At 40.0% G+C, this 18,024-nt stretch overlaps 1 protein-coding gene across 1 annotated transcript in view; it reads right to left on the bottom strand.

Moving 5' to 3' along the window:
* Positions 1–1,054: 1,054 nt before the first annotated feature.
* Positions 1,055–18,024, bottom strand: part of LOC122809148 (carcinoembryonic antigen-related cell adhesion molecule 21-like) — a 618,106-nt gene continuing 601,136 nt past the window's right edge. Inside the window, exons 5-6 of the mRNA XM_044080430.1 lie at positions 8,542–8,606; positions 1,055–2,343 (exon numbers count right to left, since the gene is read on the bottom strand). Of these exons, the coding sequence (XP_043936365.1) occupies positions 2,311–2,343; positions 8,542–8,606 (98 nt within the window). The 3' untranslated portion in view covers positions 1,055–2,310. The remainder of the gene's footprint in view (positions 2,344–8,541; positions 8,607–18,024) is intronic.

The raw sequence follows: 18,024 nt of genomic DNA, 5'->3' as shown, positions 1-18,024 counted from the left end.
AACTGATTTGAATGGATATTTCAGAGCTACACAGTTAAGGCACCTGTACACAGAGCAAGCAGAAAGCTGTCATTCAAAGTGGAAAGGGATGATGATGAAACTGGGGGGGACTCAAGATATAAGGGAAGACTAGGATTTTGGATACAGAACCTTAAGGAGAATAACAATAGCCATACCGAATATTATATTCATAAAGTAGTGGAAAGTATTCTAAGAACTAAGCCAGCACTAGAAAGGAGAAAGAAGATTCTGTCAGTAGGGATGACTGCAAATAGGGGTACAGAAAAGAGGCAAGAGGAGCTAGAATTTATTGGCCAAAATTGGCAAAAGAACCAAGATATTGGGAAAAAATAATTAGAATGGGAAAGGTAATAGAACGGGAAGAGGCCAAGAATACATTTGGACTGCAGGCTAGAGACTGTCTTGCCTACTAGGGATTGATATCAGAGTACAGGCAAAGATAAAGGAACAGGGGGAGCTTAAGTGAAAGATCAGTACCAGTAGAGTTTTTAGCTGAACATAGAACAAAAGCTAATGTTAAAAAAGGGTTAATTAGTAGACCATATAGAATATTACATGATAAATATAGGAATCAATCAGAGGAGGTTAGAAAGGATTGGAAAGAGAGATTGGATAAGCAATTCTCAAAGAAACAATGGGAAGATATATGTGTGGCTCTCAAATATGCACCAAAGTCTAGAACATTTAGGATTTCTGCTTGAAGTGTTTGCATATGTTTTTTTATATCCCACGCAGACTTCAATATTTTCTTCTCAGGTAGATTAAAAATGCTGGAGGTGTGATGGGGAAGAACAAGTTAATCGGGATCATATTCTTTGAGAATGTAATGAGTTGGCAGATTTTGAAAATTCTGTGCAGACTTCTCTGTCAAAAATACTGAGTGAACAAATTGGTGTAACTAAGGAAATTATTTTTAAGCTATAATACAGGTTCTAAATTGCCTATTGCTAATTTTAATTCTGGCGTCTGCCAAAAAAGCAATTACTAGAAAATGGAAATCAAAATCTAGACCAACTGTATTAGAAGTAGTGAATATAGTAACAGAGATAAAAGAAATGGAAGTGGGATCTTAGAAAACGGTAGGAGGAAATTACATGGAAAAATGAAAATTGCGGGAGCAATACATGTAGAATAGTTTGGGGAGGAATGAGGTTTAAGGGAAGGCAGGAATTGAATGAGCTATGTAATATTCAATTGACAATGACTGTGTAGAACAATATATGTGATGTATAATGTTTGCAACTGAAAATGCCAGTATGATTTGTTTTCATTTATATAAATGTATATGTTTTGTCATAATATGATAACTCAATAAAGATTTTTTTTGTTTAAAAACTCTTTTTTGGATACTAATTCTGAGAGAAACTTTGAAATATATTGCACCCTAAGGGTCATGAAAACATTCTGTCAAAGGATAAAGTTACATTTACTTCATTTGCAAGCCATGTACAGAGCTAAGATGCTTAACATTTAAATGTGGCTTATATACAATTTTGAAAATACTGCATAGGTGTTCCTTTGATGTTACATACAGTACATTTTATATATTGAAAATTCAGTAGAAAGTACAAGTTTGTTCACACAACTATACATAATACCTTCATTTCTGCATCATAAAAAATTCCATGAAATTACAATATAGAGGTGATCACAAGAAAATCTGCATCAGTCTAATCTATAGTATGGCATGGTGTTTCCAAAATGCCAAGCTTGTGGGTAAATAAGTATCCACTACACAGTATAGTCCAGTGAGTATGAAGTAGAAAATTAAAAGGTTTATCTAGTAATTAATCAACACTGTTTCTTCTTCATAGCAAACAGTGTACCATATAGTTGCAAAACATAGCAGTCCTGAATAATCGTGACATTTGCTGAAATAAGTTTTCCGATGAAATTATATTTACCAAGTTCTGTGCGTTGCCTTTCTTCTCCCGGTTGTCTGAACTAGTTAAGTTACCATATAGGGAGAATGTTAACATTTTCACAAATGTTATTCTTTGCTTTCCAGTAGTTCTTTCATGGAGTCTGTCTTCCAAGTGTAGCTCTTAAGTGAAGCACCTGTATAGCAAAGCAGCAGGATTTGAACCTACATATACCGCCATAAGACAAACAGTGTCACCAGTCATGTGCTCATATGTGGACTGGTTTCCTTAAGCATCTCTGCACAACTTCACTTTTACTCCAACAGTAACTTTATCAACGCAGAAAAAAGTGCAAAAACGGTCGATTATATCTGTGCAGAATTGGTAACTTGACCTCACCTCGTAGCATTCCTCAGGTTTAATTTGGTTACATTGGGTTTAACATATATGGATTTTCATCCTAAAACAAAAAGAAAGAAAAAAAGAAAGAAGACAGGTTATAAACTTCATAATCTTAGTTTCAACCTTCCCCACCCATCCCACAAAAAAGAAAGAAATACGATTTTAGTTGCTTCCCATTTTTTCCCATTTGCATACTCATCTAACTTAAAAATAAGCAAAGGCCCTTTAATGGAAACTTGGCTGTCATAGTTGTAGACAATCTGCTAACACAAAGATAAACCATCAGTCAGGTGCATTAGTGACCTAGGATGGAAATAAGCTTTAGTTAACAGAGGTTCAGCCTGGAAAGAAAGGGGTAGGGACCAAAAAACACCATTGGCAACTTGTTCTGGTATTCTAAATATTGATGACACCTTATGCACTGTATATTAGCAATGCCTTGGAAATGTTTCTGCTTGATGGAAGTGCACTGCATTTTTGCTAAAATGTCTTTTCTCTACTTTGGTGTGGTCATTCTCTGCATTATATTTTACTACAGAATAGTGATTTTATGTTGAAATTTGTAAATGTCCTCTTGCCTGGGTCATGGCTCAAGATGGTCTCAGGACCAGACCACCTTTCCGGTCAACAAAGTTAATAAAGAAACTAACCATACAAAGTATATTTCTTCCTAACCAGAAGATATGTGTTGATCTGCACAGTCATTCTCACTCTTTCCAGCAGCTTAGAGGTTTTGGCGAGATCAGTGAAGGACAAAGATAAACAGATGTGATGTAGGCTGCCTCTTGTGAGCATGGGAGACACCAAGCATGGCATGCTGCATATCTCAGAGTGTTGAATGTAATGGAGCTGTGTGAAACAAAACTAAAAATGCCTTAATTGGCAGTATTGCATCTATCTAATAACTAGTTCCTGGGTTATGTTGGGTGCAAGTGGCTGCCGTAGGATAAGGCCAGGTGAAGAAGAAAAGCAAAGGAGAGGAGTGCTATCTACAAGATCTACCATTCAATGAGTGGGATTTCTGAAATGTACCATTTCTAGTCCTAACTCCCTGCACTGACAAGTTCTGAAATGATTCTACATTAATCTATTGTACTCCAAGCTGACTAGCTGTTTTCATCCTTGCAAGGTGTTTCTCTTTTCCACATGGCTGTTTGATTTTAGAATTACTGTATGTTAAGTAAGGGGGGGGGGTTAAAGCTCACACATGCGGGATTGCTGGGAGGTTTAGCTCCCTACATAAAAGTCATGTTATCCCTACAGGTTTGGTGCGTGTGTTGTTTAATGAGTCTGATTTATCCAGCTTGCTGTCAGTGGTTTTTGCATTATCTTTTCATAGGGGCTCCAAACTGATCAGAAGGAAGTTCATATGTATAGGTTCCCTGCTTCTCAAAGCAGCTGAATTCTAGTTAAGAACATTATTTTCTTTAATGATGCAGCAATGCTCAATTAAAAAAAAAAGTGGATGTTTTGTATTACATTAATTATATCATCATCTTCCTCCTCCTCGTCACCATCATCAACCCCACTTATTCCCATTTTTCTTCATGTGTTTGAGTGTTAACTGTGACCATCTTTCTGGAATCAGGGGCACTCTGCTACCTTATTTGACAGTTATCTTCTCTAATGTAATTCATCCATATTTTTGGGATGGCCTCATTTCTCTTGCCTTCTTCCTGTCTTTCTCAAATCTTCTTCACCAAGTTGTCTTCTTCTTCTTCTTCTTTCCTGCATATGTGCCTAACTACCATAATCTTTTCTCTTTGACCTTCTCTGCAATTGGAGCTACTTTGGCTTCTGCTCTTAGATATTTTCAGTTCTTCATCTATCCCACAGTGTGCATCCTACCACCCATTTCAGGTACTTCATCTCCATCATCTCTAGCTTCCTCAATTGCTCTGTCTTCAATGTCCACTTTTCTGTAACATACAGAAGTACTGATCAAACCACTATTTTGTGCACTTTGCATTTCACCTTCTTTAGCGTTTTTCTTTTACACACTACCCCTGATACTCTGTGCCAGTTGGTCTTAGCCCTTCTGATTCTAGCTTTGACTTTCTCATTCAGACTTCCTTTCTTATCAACCACCCCTCCCAAATACTTGAAGCTGTTAACCTCTTTCACTATTTTCCCTTCTATCTATATTTTTAGCTTCTTCTAATTTCCCTATTTATTGCAAGGCAGCTGTCTTGTCTGTAGTCAGTTTCATCCCATGTGCCTTCAGTTTTACATTCTGTTCCCTATCATTTGCCTTTAGTTCTTGTTCAGAGTCTGCTTGTAATGCCATATTGTCAGCATACAGCAGGTTTGATGATCTGTCCCCTCCAACATGTTTGCTAATGTAGTCCATCACCAGTATGAACCATAGTGGACTCAGACCTGAACTTTGGTGCACACTCACTCCCACTGGGAACTCTTCTGTGACTCTAAACATTGTTCAAACATTTGCCATTGGTTCCTTGCACTGATTCTATCAATGTTTCCAAGGCTTTGAACCTTTGCAGGGCTTCCTAAAATCTGCTTTCTTTGAATCTTGTCATATGCATTCACCAAGGCTAGGAATGCCCAGTCAGACTCTTTCCTCACCTCAAGCTTCTTCTCAACTATCTGTCACCCAGCAAACACTGGGTCAATTGAGCTGCATCCTGACCTGAATCTGAATTGCTCTTCTCTCATCTTGCTTTCTGTTCCTCTGTATATTCATATATCAATCCCCCTCTGCAGCACTCCATTCAGTGTGACAGTCCACAGTTGTGAATGCTCCCTTTGTTCTTGCACACTGGACTGGAATGCTTATTCTCCAGTCATCTAGGATACAACTTTCTCTCCATAATGCTATGAATACCCTCTGGAACCATTTCTCATAACTCACACAACATTTTGATCATATCTGTCATGACCTCATCCGAGCCTGCTGCTTTCCCTGACTTCATTTTCCTTAATGCTGTTCTTACTTCTTCAGGGATAGGCTCTTCTTCCTCTTTCATCATTTGCTGTGACTGGGGGAATAGCGGTGATGGAAGTACTCTTTCCATCTGCTTTTGATGTCCTGTGGACTGATGAGCAGGGATTGGCTGGCATCCTTTATGAAGGGTGTCTGACTATCTTCTTTATCTTTCTGTCTTTGACTTGCAACCTGGTACAGTTTCTTTGTGGCATCTGCTGGGTCACTTTCCAGAAGCTGGTAGAGTGCCACTAATGCCTTCTTTGCTGCTGTGAATGCACTCTATACCTCTGTGTTAGCCAACCAGTATTCCTGCTTAGCCTGGTACATCTTTTCCATGTTGTATCCTTTCACTGAATCTATACTGAGTATAGCAATCCTTGGTTCATGCTAGGCAGGTTAGTTGTTTTTTTTTTTTTTTTTGGTCTAGCTTTCACTCAAAAGAGCTATCCTAGATCCAAGCTGGATAACTGGATACCAGCTGGCAGGCTGGCCAGTAGCTTATTGACCCAGGGCTTCTGGGCTTTTATGGGCAATAGAAGCAAACAGAGTCCCTCAACCCAGTTATCACTGGCAAATATCCATGCTCATTGTTGGTGACATTAATCAAAATGATCAAATCAACAAATCACCTAGAGCCAATTTTTATATTGAATGGCTAGCGATAGGAAATAATAAAAATAAATAGCTCCGGCACAACACACGGTATGTGATTCATGTTCTCCTCTCTAAAGGATACTGCACATCACAGTTGATGCCTAAAGCAGTTGGTCTTTATAACTCTACTGCTGATAGGCCCTGCATTGTGTATGTGCTGCTGCTCAAGAGTTCACTCAGTTTTTGGTGAGTTAGAAGTGAAAGTACCCAACATGTTTTTGGGAGGTGGGAGGGAATCCACAGAGACACAGGGAGAACATGTAAACTCCACACAGGCATTGGCCAGTGGACAACACTGAACATTGTACCTTATGCATGGGAGACAGAGACCTCTGTTAATTATGTACCTTTGCAAAAGAAACTAGTAGTAGGCCTGTCTACAGTAAAAAAAAACCCTATAAGTAGAACAGGCTTGTCTACTGATTACTACTGTCACAAAACTCTGATAGTGCTGTAATATTACAAATTATTTCTGTCATTTATTTCTGCAACCTAGGAACAAGTAAATGACTATTTTCCATTCACCTGAATAGAAAAATAAAAACAAAATTCCTCTGCAGCTACCCTCCCATTTCCCTCTTTGGACTTTTGGCTTATAAACTGGGCAGAATAATTCATATGGAGTTTACTTATCAGCTAACTTACTGTGGTCTATTGTTACTTTTGGAAAAGAACATGAAGTTAATACAGAATTCATCTTAGGAACAGACACAATATTAAAAATATTGCTAGCTGTCCTGATGGTTCCATCATCCTAGACCTAACAAACTGTCTTCCTAGACATAGCAAAGATTAATAACTCTGTGAATCTTGAAATGATATGCCAAAATTCTGGCATATCTAAGCCTGGGTACAGGGTCTATGTCACAGTTGTCGTAATGCCTCTATGAGTGTTCTGTAAGAGAAAGATGGTACAGAACACAATGCTGTCCAGACTCACAAGGGCAAGTGTTTAGCGGACTTGGGTTCCTTTTTTTTTATTTCACGAATAGATGAATAATGTAACAAAATAGTGGAAAGCAGTCACTAATCGAACATCTGGATGAGTGCACTGCTTCATCTTATTTTTCAGAAAGGAGAATTCTTGAACCCTTGGTTAGGAAGTGTAGAGTACTGACTATCTTCCAATGGTCTTGCACTCAATGGATTTAAAACCACAGCTATGCTGTTTGGATGCCAGCATCTAGGATGTGGTTGGTGCCCAAAACTGAAGTTAGCACTGATTGTGAAGTGCTCCGCAAAATAACATTTGTCGGCTTCTACCTTAATCAAGCTAAGGCATTCTCAGAACACCTAAATCAACAAATAAATACTGTCTATTGAAGACCTGGATCCCTTCATAGGGTAATGTTTTGTGTTATCACCATTCCCAAATGCAAATGTTTATGGACTGTTCTTTTAATTAGCTTTAGCAGTGTAGCTGAAGAGATGTAGAGGAGATTACACAGAGACATGAAGCAGTAAATCACCAACTTGCTAGTTCGCGTGGAGATGCCCTATAAAAGACATGCCTTATTCTCACCTTCTTTGGGTGGACAGTTATTGGCCAGGTTCACAGTCCTTTGGCTCAGCATACATACTGATTGTTATACCAGAATAAATACTAACAGCTGGCCGATATCATTCATGTTTACAACCCATCCAAAGCATGCTGTTAGAAAGTCCTGCAAACAGCCATGCATATGGCTATAGCAAAATAGCCTTTGATATATCTGTGCCAGTTCTATGGAACTGTGTCTCACACCTAATCTGACAGGCAGAAGCCCTCAGCATCTTAAGAATCAAACTCAGAGGTATCCAGTGAAAATAAATATATGTTGTTATGGGGATATATCATAGGCACTCCCTAAGACATGGCTTAGTGTAAAGATAAGTTAGATGTTATTATCTTGTATTATTAATCCCACTGTCACTTTCCACCAGACATATCTGTATGATTTACCAGATATATGACTGCTGACAATGTATGCTAAGGATTCACTCAGTTACTGTTAGTAATTTATAACAAAAAAAAAACATCCTGCAGGTGTAGGAAGCTTTCCACAACTTGTCATCACTTTTACAACTTTTATACTATACTTAGACTTAATAGTTACTTCTTCATCTTACATCCTAGTTGTTTATGCATGACTAATGTTATACTTTGCTCCAGCTATTTACTTCTGACTACCTTTGTTCATCGCATCATGATAGAGCTGTATGTAGTCATAATTACTGCATCAGTGGTGAGGTCAGTTACTCATTTGTCCAGTAACTGCTGCTACTGCTCATATCTAATGCAAGCAAAACATGATGCATTTCCAAAGCTATTATTTGTTTATGTTAATAAGTAAAGGGTAATGCTGTTGGTAAACCATCTCTGTATCAAAGTCTTTCCTCAGATGTTCTTCTATTCCCCTTCCTTTATAACCGGTGTATAAGCTTATAGTGACAAATGCTTAGCAAAATATTTATGCTGTACCTCTAAATGTACTGCTGTTAAGATATCTCTGGTGACATACTTCCCCAGATTCGCACTGAAAAAAAGGACCAATGTATCTGAGGCATGTAACTGTTCAATAAGAACAGATAATTAACTAAAACAAAAGATTGTAACATAGTTTATAGGTTACCAACAAAATGTTCAAAATATGTATTAGATCTCTCAAAACTTACATTTATAGATGCATGCTTGACACTTCCCATTGGTACATACAAATCTCCAGCATTCCCAGTGGCTGCTTGAATAAAAAAAAGAGAAACATAAAGGTAATACAACAATTGTTAAAGTGAGAAGGTAAATATACACAGTCCAATTTAAGGGCTGTGCTAATCATGTAACCTTGTTTGAAAAAATGGAGATGCAGATATGTCATATGAATAGTAACAGTCAGTTTTAGCTTTCCTTGTCACTTATAGCTACTACAGACAATGCTGCATTTAATATGTAAAGGTTCAGGTATCAAAGATGTCATACTAACCTTATTCAATCTGTATCATTTAGAATGTTTGCAGTACACATTCCATTCATATTTGTTTTTAGCAGCAATGCATTAATAATCATAATGTAGTGCATGGAGCACAGTGATTACGCTCCAGTTTTGGGAAAAAACAACCTAGTTGAGCACCACTGTAGTGCAATATCTGATATTAACACCACTTTGAAAGGAGCTTCACAATTGTCAAGCACCTTTCTAATCACTTTTAATATCAGGTCTCTCCCTCTAGGCACTAAGTACTGCTTGTGCTCACTAAGGACAATACTGGCTTTCAAAGCCAGTAAAACACTTTGCACTTTTTTTCTGTAACCAATAGTACATAGAGCAGATAATGTCCCATGCACTACATAGAATTATGACCGGGTCTCCGATTGTTACCCTCCATTATGTGATCTTGACATGGCTGCCAAGATTTGTTCTCAAGGTGACAACTACCATCCACATCTTGAACACAAAATGATGTAGTTATGATCAAACATCTGATAATAATCCTCTATATTAAATACATAAAATACTATAAATATGTAACATATATGTATATGGATTCACTTCAGATGGTTAAGTATCTGAAATCTCGAAATGCATATGGTCGAGACCATATCTTCGAGTATCAGAAACTCGAACATCAGAAGTGAACACATATAAGAAACATAAAACACTTACAAACGTTTTTGCAGGGGGGAAGGCCCCCTGCACCCCCACACCCCCTTTACTTAAATATACTAACTCCGAGATCGCGCTACAGTGGGGAAAAGGGAAATCTTCCATTCAGCGCTTCTGCAGACAGTGCAGAACTGGAGATTTCCCTGTTCTCCACTGTAGCACAATGTTGATGTTCATATATTTAAGTAGCACAGGTGCAGGGGGGCTTGCCCCCCTGCAAAATCCCTCAGTTATGGTACTGCCACAATTTTTTTAACCCCCTCTTCAGATTTTCGAGTTTCTGAAACTCGATCATATGGTCTCGACCATATGCATTTCAAGTTTTCAGCAACTCGATCATCTGAAGTGCACCCACGTGTGTGTGTGTGTGTGTGTGTGTGTGTGTGTGTGTGTGTGTGTGTGTGTGTGTGTGTGTGTGTGTGTATATATATATATATATATATATATATATATATATATATATATATATATATATATATATATGTGTGTGTGTGATACATATATATATGGGCATGTGTGTGTGTGTGTGTGTGTGTGTGTGTGTGTGTGTGTGTGTGTGTGTGTGTGTGTGTGTGTGTGTGTGTGTGTGTCTGGTCAATACATCAATTACAGACGTTAACATAGTAGTTTGTTTAGTATCGAATACCTCACTGGAAGCCTAAACAAACAAAATCAATTATAACTACAGAAATAATCAGAAAAACATATTTTACTGAATAAAATGCAAACATAAATGGTAACTACAGTCTAAGTGCACTGAAAGAAAAACTAAATGTGTACCCATGAAAGCAAAGGATTCAGTTTAATTTGGCAAGCCCTTCCTACGCAATAAAAGAATGGTTATAGGAAAGATTCCCTGGCACACGTTTCCTAAATGAAATGTGTTATAAAACATCTTTTTACTTTTTTATTATTTTTTCAGGTGGAGGCTGTGATTACACTTATATTTTAATAATTATCTATCTCATAAATCAGATATTAACTCTTTACTTGCATTAAGCTCTGCATCGTAAGTGTTATTTCCAGCTAAATATTTCTTGTAACATAGTTTATAGGTCACCAACACAATGTTCAAAACATATTAGATCTTTAAAAAATTACACTTATAGATGCTTGCTCGACACCTCCCATTTGTGCATGCAAATCTCCAGCATTTCTGATTAGCATGCTCAGTGACCCATGATTTAGTAAATACTGATCTGCCAAACCACTTCTCACAGTCAGCATATCAGGATGATAACCTTATTAGAGCTTGTAATAGCTGTACCTTGGATGCATGGTCTATATAAGAAACACGACCGCTTAGCTTGTCGAATGCCAAAACATTGACAGCTAAATGGCGAAAGCTTAAAATCGCGAATGGCCACTTATGCAAATTTTTTAATTGAGAAAGAATTCACTTGGCCATCGGAAATTAAAATAAAGTTACAAACCCTAACAAAGTGGGGGCTTTGCCCTCCACCCCCCACACCCCCCAATTAAATATACCAACTCTGTGATAGCTCTACATTGGGGAAAGGGCAAATTCCCGATAATGGCCAAGCGAATTCTTTCCCAATGGAAAATGTCACTTAAGTGGCCATTCGCGATTTTAAGCTTTCGCCGTTTAGCTGTCGACGTTTCGGCGTTCGACAAGCTAAGTGGTTGAGCTTATAATATAGACCCCTGGATGCATTACCAGTTTCAGACACAGAGGGCAGATGTGACAACATCAGAAACCTAAGCGTCAATCACAAACAGGAGTCAAATATATATCAGGGTTATAAACCTGACCCTACTCAATTTGGAAGGGAAGAACTAGTAAACGACTGAAAAATGTAATGAGTCTACTTAAAGCTGCATCTGGCTTAGTGTATTATTGTCCCCATAACTACATGCCTAGTGTTGTTCAAACATTCCTACCTCAGGATACCAGTAAGGTTTACTAACATCTTCGGTCCCAATGGGTGTATACGTGAGAATACCAGTAATTTGGGTTTAGTAACAGCAATCACAGAGGGTAGATGTTTGAATACTGGTAACCATGGTATAGTAACAGCTTCAGACACAGAGGGTAGATCTGAAAATGCCAATAACCTGGCTTTAGTAACATTCTGAGGGTAACACTTAAAAATCCTAGTTACCTAAGTTCAGTAACCATCTTCAGTCACAGAGGGTAGATCTCTGAGAATGTGGTAACCTGGGTATAGTACCAGCTTCAGTCACACAGGGCAGATCTGAGTGAAAAGAGGGTAGATCTGAGAATATGGTAACCAGAGACCAGGCGTAGAACCAGTTCAATCAGAGAGGGTAGCTCTGAGAATATAGTAACCGGAGACTGGGTGTAGAATCAGCTTCATTCACAGAGGCAGATCTGAGAATATGGTAACTGGAGACTGGGTATAGAACCAGCTTCAGTCACAGAGGATAGATCTGAGAATATGGTAACCTGGGTGTAGAACCAGCTTCAGTCACAAAGGGTGGATCTGAGAATATGGTAGCCGGATACTGGGTGTAGAACCATCTTCAGTAACACAGAGCAGATCTGAGTGAAAAAACAGCTTTAATCACAGAGGGTAGATATGAGAATATGGTAACTGGAGAATGGGTGTAGAACCAGCTTCATTCACAGAGGGTAGATCTGAGAATATGGTAACCCGAGACAAAGTATAGAACCAGCTTCATTCACAGAGGGCAGATCTGAGAATATGGTAACTGGAGACTCAGTATAGTACCAACTTCAGTCACACAGGACAGATCTGAGTGAAAACACAGCTTCAGTCAAGAGGGTAGATCAGAGAATATGGTAACCAGAGACCAGGTGTAGAACCAGCTTCAGTCACAGGGGGGAGCTCTAAGAATATGGTAACTGTAGACTGGGTGTAGTACCGATTTCATTCACAGAGAGCAGATCTGAGAATATGGTAACTGGAGACTGGGTGTAGAACCAGCTTCAGTCACAGAGGGTAGATCTGAGAATATGGTAACCTGGATGTAGAACCAGCTTCAGTCACAGAGGGTGGATCTGAGAATATGGTAACTGGAGACTGGGTGTAGAATCAGCTTCAGTCACAGAGGGTAGATCTGAGAATACAGTAACCTGCGACCAGGTGTAGAACCAGCTTCAGGTCATAGAGAGTAGCTCTGAGAATACTAGCAACATAAGTATTTTGGCAACTTCAGTCATAGAATGTAGAGCTGAGAATGCCAGTAACCTGGCTTTAATAACAGCTTCAGTCACAGAGGGGAGATGTGAGAATACCAGTAACTTGGGTGCAGTGAACAGTTTCAGTCACAGAACATATGGTAGGGGATTTGGAAGACTTCATAGTTACTTAATAGATCCTTTGTGGTCATTTCACCTAATAATCAGTCACAATGTATCCACTTTACAAGAGAGTCCCTGAAGATTTTGTTTTAAGTCCTCTCCTATCTTAATTTATTTATAATTAACCTATCATATGGCCTCCCTAAATTAAATACTATACGGTTTGCTGATGATATTGTCATTATAAAGGCACACAAACTCACACAGGATTTAAACAAGCTTCTCCAAAAGACTTCAACTTATTACAGAGTTAGCTTTCAGTAAACTGGCTTGTTAACATTGCCAAAAATCATCCACAGTGATTCTAGAAACTGCATAAAGACCTCTCAATACCCAACCATTGTCATAATTGTCCTTCAAGGCATAGCTCTCAAGTTTTTTTTCCTCAAAAATCAGGAACAAAGCAAAAATAACAGGGGGACAAGGCTCCAAAGTAAGTAATTCAGGGCTAGTCACCTGCAATACAAACATTTTAAACATTGGCTCTAGATGATGGCCACTAATGATGTTCATTGGTAGTACAGGCTATTGGCCCTAGGGCCTATTATAAGACTAGCCAAAACAGTTCCCTGGCTTTCACCACCCAAGAATTTATTTTCTTGTGCCCCTGTCGAGCAGAGCCACAGAAGTGATCCCCAGTGTGAATTTCCTATTTCCCATCCAATTTTCAAGATTTTTATTAAAGAGGACCAATGAGGAGCTTTGTTTGACATGAATGGGTAGTTTCTTCCAGAGCATGGGAAGTCTCTGGGACAGGAATCTATCCCTCCAGCATGTTCTGTTTATTGTGGTGACAAGGTTTAGGTCCCTGGAGCGTGTGGCTCAGAGAGATTGGGATTTCTTTAAGTGTAACATGTCCAACAGATCTGGGTTTGACATGGCTTTTTATGTTAGGCAGAGGTCACCTCTGAGTAGCCGATATGCGACAGAGTAGAGCTGGAGTTTTTTGAGACGGTCTGTGTATGGTATATGTTTGAGGCCAGTAATCATCTTAGTGAGGTATTTCTGTGGCCTTTCTAGCTGTTGTAGGTGTCTTGCGAGGTACATGCCAAATGGGGCACTGTACTCTATAATGGGTCTGATGAGTAGAGAGGAACAATGACCTCTTTTTTTTCTGGAGGAGAACCCCTTTGTGATGAAGTGTGCAACACAGAAGGATTTCCTGACTACTGTGGTGATGTGATTATCAAAGGAGAAGCTACTCTCCACCTGTATCCCAAGGTCTCATCACACTTTCAGTGTTTATCAGGCTACCGCCTATGTGGTAGTTCATGGGTGTAGTGTTTTCCCCAAAGGGGATGACAGTGCACTTCTTGGCATTGAGCTTGAGGCCATGACTTTGACACCAAGCATCAGTCTCAGTGAGACGCCTTTGTAGAATGTCCACATCATTAGGCAATTCTAGTATGGCTCCTAGTTTGAAGTCATCTGCAAACTTCATTAGCCAAAGACCTGCTGTATTAGCCTGGACTTCTAATAACTAAATACCAAACAGGAGAGGACCCAGGACTGAACACTGTGATACTCCACTTTGAAGTCATCTGCAAACTTCATTAGCCAAAGACCTGCTGTATTAGCCTGGACTTCTAATAACTAAATACCAAACAGGAGAGGACCCAGGACTGAACACTGTGATACTCCACTTGTCGCTGGTATGAAGTCAGATTTGGAGTCAGCTGTTTTCACTGTGTGGGCTCTGCCAGTGAGCCAGTTGGCCAGCCATCTTGTGACATAGGGATTTATGCCCAGTCTAGTGAGTTTATATATAATTCCAGAGTGGGGGATGGTGTTGAAAGCCTTGGCGAGGTCAAGATAGGCTGTGTGCACCACCTTACCCTTGTCCACAGCTCTGGTGACTGCTTCAAAGAAGTCAATCAAGTTTAGGAGACATGATCTACCTTTTACAAACCCAAACTGAGTGGGGTCCAGAGTTCAGAGGTTACCTATGTCTTTGTTTATAAGCTCCATGCAGACCAGGCCCGTCAGGCTAATGGGGCAGTAGTTCCACCCTGGCCCCATGTACAATGCTGAAGCCAACTCTGATTCACTTATACCTTTATGAGAACGACAGGTTTTGCATCAACATGCATTTTCTGAACAATAAGTTGCATGGAATTCTAATGTTTGGCATTAATAACTGACTGTAATCCTCAGTTATTTACCAGAAAATCAAAACTCTTATGAGGGACAGAGAAAAAGTATGAGGCAAAATCATGGAAGTTCTGAAAAAACATGGCAGTTGGTTTGCTTCAAGGTAACCTCATTCCTTTGGTTACAGAACTCAGATAACAGACTTATCATTGAACAGACATTATCATTTCATACTCATACTGAAACTCAAGCACAACACCTTCTCATCCGACTACAAGTCTCCTAGTAAATCTATATCATTCTAACAAAGGAACCATAGCAGACAAGGCATGCAACGGCCCTAAGTATTTTAATCCCCAAACTCAAGTATGCCCTTCTATTTATAGCACTCAGCTCCCTCAAAATACATCCATACTGCAAAATATGAAAAATACAATTCAGCTAGTCTGTAACTATAAGTTTCACTGTACCACTGTTACTAAAGCCTCCCAGTAACACCAAGGGTTCATTTCCCTACTAGCTCATTAATCTACAATCTACTCTTTGAATATTACTACTCTCCAGCTTAAAAAAAAGCAGTTACAAATACACACATCCTAGTATTTGTTATGTAATCAGGATGACACCCTCCTACAATGACTTTCTTTTACACCTGTCATTTTCAAAGATTTGACCTACTCTATGGAATACCTTGTCATCTGATCTTAGAAAAATAAACAGCCCCCGGGATTCATGAAGCTCGGCGCAAGGCCGGTGTAAGGCCTGCGCCGGCGGTGCAGTGAATAGTCGGCGTAGTAGCGCCATATGTATAGTAATGAGAGCGCACTGCAACCACAGACACGTGCGTAGTGTACGTGAGCGAGCCCAAGTAGGATGCGTCCGGAGGCGTGGCTAAGCCGGCAGGCGATGAGCAACCTAATGTGCTGACTGCCACGGTCCGCCCATAATAGTAATGGCAGCAGCCAGGGCCTGTGCAGAATGAAACGCACGTAGAGTATGCAACATAGTACCCGTCCCAACAATGTGGAGAAGCAAATACAACTCACGAAGTCCTAAGTGTACCTGTCCAAGGAACAAAGGATATGCGTAACACCGTGTTTGTCCATAAAGCACCGTCAGCGGGCATACCCAGAGAAGGTGTACGCAGCATGTCAGCGCCGCACCGACATAGGAGTAGCGACTAAGGTTACCACCTGTCCCACTTTGCGAGGGCAGTCCCTCCATGGGCAGTTGTGTGCCGATAAAAATATTAAAAGCGGCAAATGTGCTAAGATTGTAGGACATAATGATATCCCGTATTTAATGTAATGGTTGCATGAAATGGTTATTTCCGTAACTGAAATACCTAAATGTCACAAGAAACAGAATAAGCAACCAAACTGCTACAACAATAAGCTTTTATTTAGGCAAACAAGTGAAGTTATATGCTATATAGTGACCGTGGGTATGTGTCGGCCTGTAAAATCTGATGTGAGTCGAAAATGTCCCACCTTGGCCACTGGAAAAGGTGGCAACCCCAGTAGCGACATGGGCATGGTCACCAGGGTTACCAGCTGTCCCACTTTGCTATGGACAGTCCCTCATTGGACAGTTGTGTCCCGGCAAAACTCGAAAGAATGGCAAATGACCTGAGATTTCCTGCCAAAAATATTCCCACAATATACCTGTAATAGTAGCATAAAACATATATTTTGTATATGAAACACATACATGGCATAAGAAACTGAATAAGGAACCCAAATGCTAACAGAATAAGCGTATATTATGGCAAACAAGTGAAGTTCTGTCAACTCCACTTGCTGTGGGTATGTGTTGTCCTGCAAAATCCGATGTTTCCACAAAAGATGTCCCACTATGGGCATTGGAAAAGGTGTCAACCATAATGGTCACAAGCAGTAGTGAGAGTACACAGCCGTGTAGCTGTGTCGACATAACAACAGGAAGGAACCAAGATACCTAAACACAGGCAAACATGTGCATAGCAACATGTCCCACACCCAGCAACGTGTTTGTCGCATACACAGGACGGCGTATGTCTAAGTGTAATATCCAGAAGCAGAACCCATGCATGCAGATGTAAGACACAATAGCCCCATTGTAGCATGTAAGTCCCACCCATGTACGCCTGTGCACCCAAACCAGCTAGCATCCTTGTGCAGCTACACACCTACACACAATGGGCATACCTGAAATGTGGTAAGAAGTATTGTGTTAGGCAGTGCCACGCAGGCAAATATGTACCCCACATGTCACCAACCCACCTCAGGTACAGATATGGAAATGGCTGCATGTGAATGTGTCTGCAGAATGTGTACATCCCGCATGTGGTATGTACCCGTCCAAACCATATAGGTTTGCACGCCACGGTGCACATAACTGTACACATGTGGACAAGTCGGGTTGTTGAACCACCGCATCGATGATTAGCTATGCAGAGAAGTCAAACACATATAGCGGAACATGTGCCTACCAAACAGGGCGTCCTAACAGGGTGCCACAGGCACAGAAGGGGAAGGTGGGACATCACATGTGGAGAGTAGCGTTTCCGGACGGCCAAATACACACGGTCAAGGTAAAGGTCGGAACAACATGCATATGGCCGGATGGATGTTGTTAGAAAAATATATATAGAAACACATATGAAGTGCCAGTTTAGAAGCAAAATACTATATAATGCATTGAATTGTACCGTACAATATGGCAGTAGAAATGATCATGCATGTAATTGGTGAAGCGTAGCTGCAGTGTGATCGAACTCTGACACTGGCAGTAACCAGTACAGCAGGCCCATGTCTCTCAGCATTAATTATCTGCTGGGTTACAGAAAAATAAATGTATGTACATGCATAACATCCTCCCTTCTCCTGAGGAGGATGGCCTTGTGAGCTCTATCGAAGATAGAGTACAACTCCTTACCAGAGAGACAAAGGAGCGTATTAAGAAATGAACTGAGTATTGTATCGGAACAGTCCAGGGTCCTTGAAACACCTACAATCACAGAAGGACACTGTAATTGACCAGGTGCCTTGCAAGGCTGTGTTATTCTCATGGGAAAACATTTTAAAAGCATGACCGCAGCACCCACGTATGTATAGAACA

This window comes from Protopterus annectens, chromosome 8.part0, assembly GCF_019279795.1.
Source record: "Protopterus annectens isolate FY-2018-M chromosome 8.part0, PAN1.0, whole genome shotgun sequence".
In the NCBI taxonomy this organism is placed as follows: domain Eukaryota; kingdom Metazoa; phylum Chordata; order Ceratodontiformes; family Protopteridae; genus Protopterus; species Protopterus annectens.
This window is presented reverse-complemented; position numbering and strand designations above follow the sequence as displayed.